Source organism: Schistocerca nitens, chromosome 6 (genome assembly GCF_023898315.1).
Source record: "Schistocerca nitens isolate TAMUIC-IGC-003100 chromosome 6, iqSchNite1.1, whole genome shotgun sequence".
NCBI classification, from domain to species: domain Eukaryota; kingdom Metazoa; phylum Arthropoda; class Insecta; order Orthoptera; family Acrididae; genus Schistocerca; species Schistocerca nitens.
This window is the reverse complement of record NC_064619.1, coordinates 168,401,039-168,412,533: the sequence shown is the minus strand read 5'-3', so window position 1 is coordinate 168,412,533 and position 11,495 is coordinate 168,401,039. Positions and strand designations below refer to the sequence as shown.

At 43.7% G+C, this 11,495-nt stretch overlaps 1 protein-coding gene across 1 annotated transcript; it reads left to right on the top strand.

The window, feature by feature from the left end:
• The first annotated feature begins 6,155 nt into the window (after window positions 1–6,155).
• On the top strand, window positions 6,156–10,373 carry LOC126262959 (growth arrest and DNA damage-inducible protein GADD45 gamma). Its single transcript, XM_049959907.1, has 3 exons — window positions 6,156–6,474; window positions 7,137–7,593; window positions 9,262–10,373. Exons 1-2 carry the CDS (start codon window positions 6,428–6,430, stop codon window positions 7,558–7,560), a joined length of 471 nt encoding a protein of 156 aa, XP_049815864.1. The 5' UTR covers window positions 6,156–6,427; the 3' UTR covers window positions 7,561–7,593; window positions 9,262–10,373.
• Window positions 10,374–11,495: the final 1,122 nt, after the last annotated feature.

The window sequence follows — 11,495 nt, the reverse complement described above, 5'->3', positions numbered from 1 at the left end:
AGTAGTTAGTGCCTTCCGTAGTTACAATCTTTTATTTAGCTGGCAGTATTGGCGCACACTGTATTGCAGTAGTTTGAGTAAGAAGATTTTTGTGAGGTAAGTGATTCATGAAAGGTGTAGGTTATTGTTAGTTAGGGCCATTCTTTTGTAAGGATTATTGAAAGTCAGATTGCGTTGCGCTAAAAATATATTGTGTGTCAGTTTAGTGTTGATCAGAATAAGTAAAGAGAGAGATGTCTGAGTACGTTCAGTGCTGCTCAGCTGTTTGAAAATCAAATAACGTAAGAGGTTTATCAGCACAACCATTCATAAGTTTTTCTAAGGGGGCGTTACAATGTGAAAACGAAGCTGATTAGAAGAAGGGATCAGCTGGTAGGACACATTCTGAGATATCAGTTCAGTGTCGGAGGAAAGAGTGGTGGGTAAAAATCCTAGATAGGGAGACCAGTAGATGAATATGGTAAGCAGATTCAGAAGGACGTACGTTGCAGCAGTTTTTCGGAGAGGAAGAGGTTTACACAGGATAGAATAGTGTGGAGAGCTGCATCAAACCAGTCTTCTGACTGATGACCATAACAACAACAAACAATTTTTTAAGTGTACTGTGCACGGATGGAACGCCATATAGACCAAATCATGTGCCACAAAGGGTACGACTGTTGACCCCATTATGAACCGGCTTTTCGTGGTTCTCCTAAATAACGTCAGGTGGGAGAATACCAGATCAATTCCTTCAACACAAGGCCATCGCATGTACCTCCTAAACTTTTTCAGATGCGCTGATGTTCCGGTGAAATCGAGCGAAGTGGCGCAGTACTCAGCACACTGGACCCATATTTGGAGGGTGCTGCTTCAAAACACTATCCGGCCGTGTGGAGTTACGTTTCTGCGTATCACTTAAGGCAAATGGTGAGATGGTTTCTTTAAAAGGGCGAGGACCATTTCCTTCCGGAATACTCTTTCGCAGAGTTTCTGAATCTGTGTTACAGCCACAGTAATTTCTCTGCTACACCACAGAAGCTGAAGATTGAAGGAGCCTGAGTCAGCCTTTGCAGAACATTGCCTGAATAATAACCACAAATACACAATAGATGTACAAGTCCTACACAATGAAGAAAAGGGGGCCAAACTCAATCAATTAGAAATTTTACAAATTAAAAGACATGTGTAGATGCTTACACCTATTATTAAACGAGCAAGCCCAATTCAGTTATTCACCTTTTTTAGATTAAATCACAACCCCAGGATAGAAGCAAATCTTTGGGCCCCAGTCCCTCGTAGTTAAAAAGCTCTTGGCTGGGGCATAACTTTAGTCTGGTCATTGTAGTGTAATTGCTGAATGTGTAATAATGTATGTAATTTGTTAAAAAATGATCATTGACGTATTGTCCTTTAAAGTATGGATTGATACCTTAAGAAGTTGAAATGATATCTTTGCCTTGTCATCATGATTATCTGTGAATTATCATCTTTGGGAATCAGTAATATACTTGAAAATTGGCTTATAACCCGAAACCCAGCTTGTGCAACAATATTAATAATAAAATTGTGAAACAAGGCCAAAAACAGTGTTCGTTTAGTTAATTTACAATGTTTCACCAAGAACCCACGGTTCATTCAATTAAAATGAGAAAACAGTTTTGTTACGGTATAATTGCAGCTGAAGACTAATAACGTACTGTGTGAAAGAGATGAGAGCAGAATGGAGTTTTGACAAGCAAGTGCTACAAATTATCGGCATGAGAGAGATGTTGGTGTGCCACACACTAATGCCGCATTACTGACAGTCGGTCTGACGCTCAAGGCTAGGTTTCGGGTTATAAGCAAATTTTCAAGTATATTACTGATTCCCAAAGATGATAATTCACAGATAATCATGATGCCAAGGCAAAGATATCATCTCAACTTCTTAAGGTATCGATCCATACTTTAACGAACAATTACGTCAATGACCATTTTTAACAAATTACATACATTATTACACATTCAGCAATTACACTACAATGACCGGACTTAAGTTTCACACACACACACACACACACACACACACCTCACGGAAAGTGTGTGATTGATTTCCCATCACCTCTTACAACACAGTACCTAATGTGACAAGAGTACAGCAGTACAAATTTATTTTCGTACTTCACACAGAGACTTGCAAACACTACCATTTTCCCTTACGCTAGCTAGTGCTTCGTCTGTAATAGCCACGACCTCGACACGGCATTTGGTACTCTTTCTCCTTCCTTGTTTTGATGTCAGCAGGAGGTTAGCCGGCCGCGGTGGTCTAGCGGTTCTGGCGCTGCAGTCCGGAACCGCGGGACTGCTACGGTCGCAGGTTCGAATCCTGCCTCGGGCATGGGTGTGTGTGTGATGTCCTTAGGTTAGTTAGGTTTAAGTAGTTCTAAGTTCTGGGGGACTTATGACCTAAGATGTTGAGTCCCATAGTGCTCAGAGCCATTTGAACCAATCAGCAGGAGGTTAGACTGTAGCACTGAGCCATCATAAACAAGGGTACTCAAAACAATCCTCTCTGGCCTCCGTGAGGGAACCACCATAGCATTTCGTTAAAGAAATCCAAAGCAAATATGGAAAACGTGAATAACAAGGCTCGTCTTTCCCCTGTAACTCGAAACGGAATCGAGAATTGTAACTGTGAACTAAATGACTCCGTAGAATAAATGATGACTAACTAACAACCTCAGCTGCCGACAGGTGTTGTTGATGTACCTCGATGTGGACAGCTGAAAATGTGTGCCCCGACCGGGACTCGAACCCGGGATCTCCTGCTTACATTGCAGACGCTCTATCCATCTGAGCCACCGAGGACACAGATGAATAGCGCGTCTGCAGGGACTTATCCCTTGCACGCTTCCCGCTTCATCTGTGTCCTCGGTGGCTCAGATGGATAGAGCGTCTGCCATGTAAGCAGGAGATCCCGGGTTCGAGTCCCGGTCGGGGCACACATTTTCAGCTGTACACATCGAGGTATGTCAACAACACCTGTCGGCAGCTGAGATTGTTAGTTAGTCATCATTTATTCCAGGGAAAAGCTGCACGGTCATCAACAGTAACTGTTCTTTCGAGAACAAGTTACTGTCTTCATATATATAAATGACTCCGTGTCATGATTTGTACATACACGTTGCTGTAATTTCCGCTAGCAGTAGCCGAGGGAAACACTTCATCGAATAGCTGTGACCCTTCAGTACTGTCTGTTATTGTGGTATGAAGTGCTACGTTATTGCCATATGAAGAGCTGATGACCGTCCTTCAGAATTATTTTGTAAGAAATTATGCCTTACAAGTAACCACGTGTTTACATGGAATTTTTCAACTACCATGCTCAGATGTACCTTTAAGTCGAAACTCATAGATAATGGTGAGATGAGATAATGTGAACACAGTGAGGGGCTATCTATAAGTCCTTAAAAACCAATTACGTGTGCGACTTTGTGAATGTGTTCAGTGCTGAACAACATGTGAAACGAACGAACCCGTCATGTCGTCATGCATGTTCTATCTCGCAGCAAACAAACAAGATGACAACATCTCAGATCACTTAACGTGGAAGTTATCCAGCACAACGTGTCAAAACTTAATTGCAAGCCATACAGATCAAAACTGAATTAAGTATTTACTAGTAAAATCAGGGAACTATCTTTTCGAGTGGACGACGGGGGATAGGATGTTATGATAATTTGTATTACTGTATCAGGGAACTGAGGAAGGTATCACAATTACCGCGGAAGTCTAAGATTAATGCAAAGATGTCTGAAGATAGAACTGCTCCCGAAATGTTTCCTGATTACCACTACAAGTAAAATTTCTCGCTTATGTGGATTAATAGTTCATAATTCGGATGTGGATTAATTGTTCATCATTCGGGCTGAAGGTAATCTGCGAGCCGGCCGTGGTGGTCTAGCGATTCTGGCGCTGCAGTCCGGAACCGCGGGACTGCTACGGTCGCAGGTTCGAATCCTGCCTCGGGCATGGGTGTGTGTGATGTCCTTAGGTTAGTTAGGTTTAAGTAGTTCTAAGATCTAGGGGACTTATGACCTAAGATGTTGAGTCCCATAGTGCTCAAGAGCCATTTTTTGGGTAATCTCCGACCAGGTCAGCCAGTACTAATGTAGTAGAGGAAATGAAAGCATAATCATTGTATATGATTTTGGACTTAATGTACGTGCAGTGAAATGTAAGCTGCTCCCCTAGTGCACCAGCTGTGGAGATCTACCACTACCGAATTGTAGAAAACAGGGAACTGAAGCCAGTTTCAAAACTGAAATAATCTACACACCCTCCCTCTCTTTCGTTTTTGATCTCAGCTATAAATAAGGCGTTCATTTGCTATTAGACTGGCGACTTTGTAACTTCCTACACAATGAAATATTTTTCCGATAAACTGCAAATTACGATTAAGAAAAACTATCCTTTAGTCAGTAACGAAAAATGGTGGCGTGCTGTACATGTTACTATGGTGAAATATTTGTCGAACTCGTTGAATGAAAGAAATGGAAGAAAATCCTTGAAGACATACTTTGGTAAATTTATTAATATTCTGTAAAGGAGGTAGCATAAGAAAAGAACAAGGAAATTCCGAAGGAAAATGTTGTTTGGAGACTTTAAAAAGAAGATGCCAAAATAATGAGCTGCTCATTAGGAAATGAATGAATGAAAATCTTCTGAACTTATTTCGGCAAACTGCATGGTTTTTCGTTGTTCGTGCTAAGAGTCACACGATAATCACTGGTAATGAAAGTTCTTCTTAATAAAATATGTTTATCAAAACTAGACATAATTGTCTCAATGGGAATTCCGCGATCGTTCATTAATAAAATATGGCGTTTCAGTCTTCGATCGCTATACTTTATTTTCAATTACCGGTTTCGGGCTAGCTGCCCATCTTCAGATCATATATTGTAGTTACAGAGTAACTTGTCCGTTCTTCTTAATGAGTACTACGTGTAGTTCAGTGTCATTTGAAATCTCGAGGCTTATTCCGTAAATATTTTATTGTTTTATTCACTTGACATAGTCGTATCAAGATGAAATTTATGGCACATACTAACGATTGTGGTCCCTTGCAATAATAATGAATGTTAGCTTCTAAGTCGATGCAATCAAAGGTACGGCCGTTTATGTAACGTATTTTTACACTCGCAAGCTCGCTCATCGAAAGCTATATCCTGTTGATCTACACTAATGAAATTAGTCAGGAAGCAAAGTGTCACAGGAACGAAAAAGTCTGGAAATTGTTGATTTGTAATGATATCACGTCAAAAAATGTCTTTTGTCGTTTGCTATCCGATATCAAAGTCGAAATTAAAACAGACAGTAGTTCCGCATTCGGGATGACTGGGCCGCGATGGTAAAGGTCAAACATCTGGCAAGGAATCACTTTATTGCTAATAAGAAGCGTTTTGGAATTTATCCATCATCGGATATACAGGATCGATTACTGTTTGTAGAGGTGGCGTTTCAAGTTGTATGTGAAACAAACATTCGCATGCTACAAGGATTGTCAACTGTATGACTCTAGAGTGTTTTCCACAATGTAATGATGCAGAAAATAGCGTATAAAGAAAGTACTAATTATGTGAGATATTCTAGGTAGCATCGGGTACATAATACTTTCCTGGTTATTTTTTGGTACCGAGTAGGCGAGGAATGGGAGAAAAGTTATTTCCTCGTTTACTGGCCGCCTATCCCGTGCAGACGCTATCGCAGTCGCTCAGAGGCTTCGCTAATTTCCCGCAGCGGCTGGGAACCTATCAGGACAGCTGGTTATCCACCATGCAGAGCAGCCGGTACGATCTGGTCTGGCTGTCGTCCGATTGCGCCGGTTGGCACACGCCGGCGACCGGCAGTATTACGCAGAAGTTGCGCGTTTCCAAGCGACGGTTATCCTCCTCGGAATGGTCCGCTCCCCCTCCCCCCCCCCCCCCACCCTCGCGCTTTCCCCTCCGGCCAACGCGGCGGCCACGCGACCCCTCCTTCCCCTCTCTCCCTTCGCCCGCTCTTCCCGCTACCAGGCAAAGCCGAGTCACGGGATTCTCTGCAGGCAGCTTTTCCTGGAAGCCAGCGCGCCCCTCCGGCACACCGCGCATGCCGTCTGCGCAGCCGGCGTCCAGCTTATAAATGCTACCCGCCGGCCGGCGTGTACGTCACTTAGCAGCTGAGAGCCGCTGAGACAACTAGTGCTAGCTTGCCAGTGGAAGAAGAGTGTGTGTCGCCTACACTTTCTCTTTGCACTGTCGGTTCGGTCGCCAGTGTTTTCCGAGCGTTCTTAGAGTGTTGTTGCCGCCGTTTAGTGTGGAAATAGCGAGTGCCGCCGACGTCCGTGGAACCGGCCGTCGCTGAGAAGTTCGTGCCAGTGAGGAAAGTGTTTCGTCTTCAGTCTTACAGCGCCATCGCCGGAGACAAGATGACCCTCGAGGACGTCGCCAACAAGGATTCACCAATGGCTAACAGGTAAGCTGAAAAAGCTGCGTCTGCACTCGATTTAAAGGTTTTCTGCCGGTTGCCAGTAGGGAAGAGCTAGAGAACGCGTGTACTTGAAGTCGTGACTGCCGAGTAGTTACTAATGCGAAACGTTGCGCAATACTGTGCAGTGGAACGCTGAAGGGACTTCGGTACTGTTGCTTGCACGGTTTTCTGGTGTAGTTTTCAAAGTGAGTTTGGGGACGACTTAAATTTGACCAGCAGTTCTTTTCTCGTGCGGTGATCAAACTTTGTAGTGGCATCTGGAGATAGTAAAACAAAGGGCTCCAGAATCAGTTTACTGCTGTGTACAATCGATATTGTATCATAAACGTAAGTAGTGTTTTACTACGGTGGGTGAAATTTGTGGAGATACTGGTCATTTACAGTGGTGCACGGTTTTAAGCTGACTGTGTGAAAAGAGTTTTGATGTTGCTGTGTAACAGATCTTCCTATTGTCAGTGTTCTGCTGTTACTTGCCGAAGCTAGTTACTCTTTTGTTTTGTAACACGGGATGTACTTGTAATCGCCGTTAGTTAACGGGATCGTTTGCGAGCAGCTAGTGTCTGAGCAGTGTAGTTTGTGTGCGAGCGCGCCCGAGCGATGGAGACGTGCAGCGGCTCACCGGCGTGCGTTCTGTGTTGCCCTTGCAGAAAGAAGCTGTGCCAGACTGTTCGCTGCATGCTGCGGCGCGCGCAGGCCGAGAAGAGGCTCGCCTGCGGCCTGCTGCCCGCCATCAAGCTGCTGGAGTCCGACCCGGGCAGCGTGCTGTTCTGCGTGCTGCCGCAGACGGCGCAGGGCGACTCGGCCATGCACCACATCCACACGGTGCTACTGCAGGCCTTCTGCTACGAGAACGACATCAACATCATCGAGGTGGACAGCGCCGAGCGCGTCAGCTCCATGGTGGCGCCGGCGGGCAAGAAGCCGCGACCCAACCTGGACACGCGGTGCGTGCTCGTGTTGCAGCCGCAGGAGTCGCCGCCACAGCAACGCCTGAGCGACGCCGAGGAGGAGCTGGTTCGCTGGTGCGACGCGCAGCCGCAGCCCGCGGTCATCAAGCTGCCCGCGCTGTGAGGGGCCGGCCGCAGTCTTCTCTAGCAATCAGAGGTGAGTCTCCGCTCCTTCTAGCAGGGCATACCAGAGCCACAGAGAAAGGGCACTAATTCTGTTAATATTTCGTGCGCGTACCTTTCCTAGAAGACTCACTCGAAAATTTTTTCCTCCTATCGAAGCACAGTGTCTCGGGAGGAATGGCCAATATTCAGGGGTATGAAAAGAACGATCTTTCGAAAAAAAAAAAAAAAAAAAACTGGTAAACAAGGGCTGTAAGATACACACCTTAAAGAGCTATGAGCACTTTCTATCACTGCTCCTGTAAAACACATCTCTTCTACTGAACAAGTGCTCGTAGCACTTAAGGTATTTACTAGACTTTTTTGCTTCGGATGGTCATTCCTGCCATATACCTGAATACAGACAACCAGTATCCTACGGAAAGACCGTCAAGGTAAAGTTACACAGTTTTCGTCTCCGAGTGGAACAGGAAACTGGGGGAAGGCTGTCGTACACGAAGTACCCTCCGCCACATACCATGAGGTCGTTAACGGAGTACAAATCTAGCTCGTGGTAATGTGTAAATTCCATGTAGCCTGTCTTACAGAGTGTTTGTATTCTTAAAATTAACGCTCGGAATAGATTTCGAAACTCAGTTGCATTGCCAAGGCTTCAGCTTACTACTGACATAATTTTCATTGCGATGTTTACGTGAGACAGCTCAGTGGGAGAAATGCGTAAAATTGTCGTTGTCACCTGTAGTGCGTAAATTCACCGTTTATCAGTACAAGAAATGTATGGTCTGACGCCACAAGCGAAAAAAGTGGACATCATTGATAAGTTAAGCATGAAACTATATATTTCGTTTGTGTTGTAACGCCATTTCCAGTTCTTCCTTTGAAGTGCCTTTTAAGAGCAATAAACTTACCACATTAGTGTGTTTAAAAACTCACATAAAACTGTGCCAAATAAACGAAAAAACACACGCTGCTTTGACGACAGAATAACGCAAATTATCATTCTGTTATCTCACTAATCCATGTACTAAGAAAGTCGTCACTGCTACGATAAAAGGATGTTCATATAAGCTCATATCAGATCATAAGTATCTGAGTTTGACAGCTTGATAGTCGAAAGAAAAGATTACAAAATAATCTTGCACAGTGAAGACATACGATGCCTTTAGCTCAGAATAAGTAACGGGGCCCTTTCTTTGTGGCTTATATCGCTCTGGTGTGCCAGCATGATCCATACTTCTCATAAACATTTTGCAAACACACATTCCACACATTGCACTTCTAATAGGAAGACCTGTGATTTTTAATAATTTTTTTGGCAGAATAAACATTGTAAATGCTTCTCAGTATTGTGCAATCGTGGTAGAGGATGACAAGCAGAAACATGTGTAGATTCACGCAGTTATATAAGTTATCACTCTTTAGTCCGCTGGCAGTCAGCTGTGTGCTCGGCACCGGCTGTTGTGTAAGCTTCTCTTGCGCGTTTCCCGCGCCGTTGCAACACGCTCAGCAAATGATCTGATTTTCTTTTATGGCAGTCGCGAGTCCTTGGCGTGACAGCACACATTCAGAGAGAAGCAAGCGCGCGCGCACACACACACACACACACACACACACACACACACACACACACACACACTTTTTACTGTTTCAGATGGTTCGTTTAAGGCATGTAACTTATGTGTCCTTTTTTCTTTTGTTGCAGAAAAACTTGAAAGCCCTGGAAGGCAAAAAAATTATCTCTCTCTCTGCGGGAGCCTTTGGGCATCGTCGCACTGGTGTCCAATCCCTGGGGTCTCATCGGACGGGGACATGGTCACTCTCCCGTGTCATCCTTGGGGCATCCTTTCCTCGCACGCCCACGTGATCCGGATTGGCGGGTACGCAGTAATGCCGCAAGCATCCAACCTGCATCGAGAAACACAGTCTCCATCTACGCCGCATTCATCTTTCGCCGTGAGTTCCGTGAGCAACATCATTGCCTGGTCCAGCACCTGCAACGTCATCAAAATCATCACCAAAGAACACTGTAATGTGATTGTACCATGCTGTCTGGAAGCCGCTGGACAAGTTACATAAATTCTGGAACTGCTGAAAGCCGAGGTTCCAGCTGAGAAGTCAACCGTGTCCATATTCCAACTTCACAACGCTTGGAGAAACTACCACTGCTGTCCAAAGTTCGTGGAATGTGATGTTCCAGACAGCCTGAACGCAACCGCATTGCGTGTCTGGATTCTCGACAGACACATGGAGGAGGCTGCTGTTCCGATATTCACACGCTGAATCTGCCACCGCTGACGATTTCTGCGCTACCCGCCAGTGATCACACGTGATCTGGCTTGGCGGCTGCTGCGTTTGAAACGAGAGGGCCAAGCTTCATCAGGTGGAAGGATCACAGACGATCCTCTGCAAGAATCCCATCCTTAAGTGGTCCACGCATGTAGGACATTTTGGCTGCGATCATCCTGGGTCACCGAATATCAACCGCAATAATCGCATTGAGTGGTTGTTGGCCGAGGTACCGCAGGTGCTTGTGAATCCCTCACTCGCTGCAAAAGTGTTTTTTTTATTCTGTGACATTGAACTGGTCACCTGCCGAGCACATGGGGACAGAAAGCTTTGTAAACGATGAACTGAAAAAAGGTGATATACGTTTTTCTATGAGATCATTGTTGAGTACTTAGAGATGTGATATTGTTTTGGTTTATTGTTGTTGATCGTATAAAAGAAATGCATGAAGAATGTAAAAGGAAAGAAAAAAAATGTTGTGGTTGAATATAAGCGTTTGTTGTATTCTGCTTTGCAGAATAAATAAATAAGATTTTATCGAACAAAGATATTCACATCAACCTCTATTCCTTGCCATTCTCCTAAAACCCCAAAAGATTCATATTATGCAGAAAAGCTATAAATTAACTGAATTGTCCTGATTCTGTGCAAAAGTTTGTTACAGTAGGTGTTGCAGCACTTTTCATTATAAAGATGGTCAGGAATCCACAAAGAGGATCCTTTGCTCTCTTTACTTGCCTCACAGATAATAAATGACTCAACTATTTGCTTTCATTGAAATTACTTAAATTCTCACATCAAAGATATTTTTAGAGTACGGTAATGGAAGTTTAATATCAAAGTATGCAAACAAGAAAATACAAAATATAAGATTAATGCTATGAATGTTTCATTCTGTTTATCTTGCTAATGTCTATGCGATTCCTTAGTAAGTTTTCCAAAATATAAGTTGCTTGAAAGGCCACACTCTGCAGTACCCAAATAAATTGTGCCTTTAAAGTTGAAAAACTGCTTCTTTTTGCGAGATGCTATATAATAGATCTTTGAGTCCCGACTTGTTTCCTTTTATTTACATATGTTGTTAGCTGGCGTGCTGAATTATAAAACTTCATTGATTTCGTCACAAAAAAAAAATGCTATTGCTCGTAGAAAGTGCAGTTTACTAACTGTAAAGGCACATGCTAGCTTCTCTTATTCGTAATAGAAATGTTGCCTCCCTCCCTGAGCTATTCTCGCATACAAGCAGCTAGATCATTCTTTGAGAGTTTCTAAATCTGTGCTACAGCTACAGTAATTTCTTTGCTACAACAGGTAATTTGTGGTTAGGAAGGAATTAGCAAGTTAATTACTGGTGTGTAAGCGAGGCTTCCTTTAGGCTAATAGTAAGGTCATATTTTTCCATTTTTAACCTTAAATATATCACATCTTTCTTCGATTTGAAGAGTATTAGGTATTATCTCATAGAACAGCTATGTTGCGGTATAATTACAGGTAAAGGCTCACAATGTACTGTGTGAAAGAGTTGAAATCAGATCAGAACGAAGTTTGACAAACAAGTGATGCAAACTTTTGGCCTGGGAGAGGGAGACAGAGAGATAGAGAGATAGCTTGGTGAACCACAAACTGATGCCACACTACTGAAAGCTGGTT

Bases quoted from the DNA above. Each gene is read 5' to 3' on its own strand.
- LOC126262959 (XM_049959907.1), top strand. From the start codon at position 6,428: ATGACCCTCGAGGACGTCGCCAACAAGGATTCACCAATGGCTAACAG. The intron at 6,475-7,136 runs GTAAGCTGAAAA...TTGCCCTTGCAG, and splicing joins GATTCACCAATGGCTAACAG to AAAGAAGCTGTGCCAGACTG.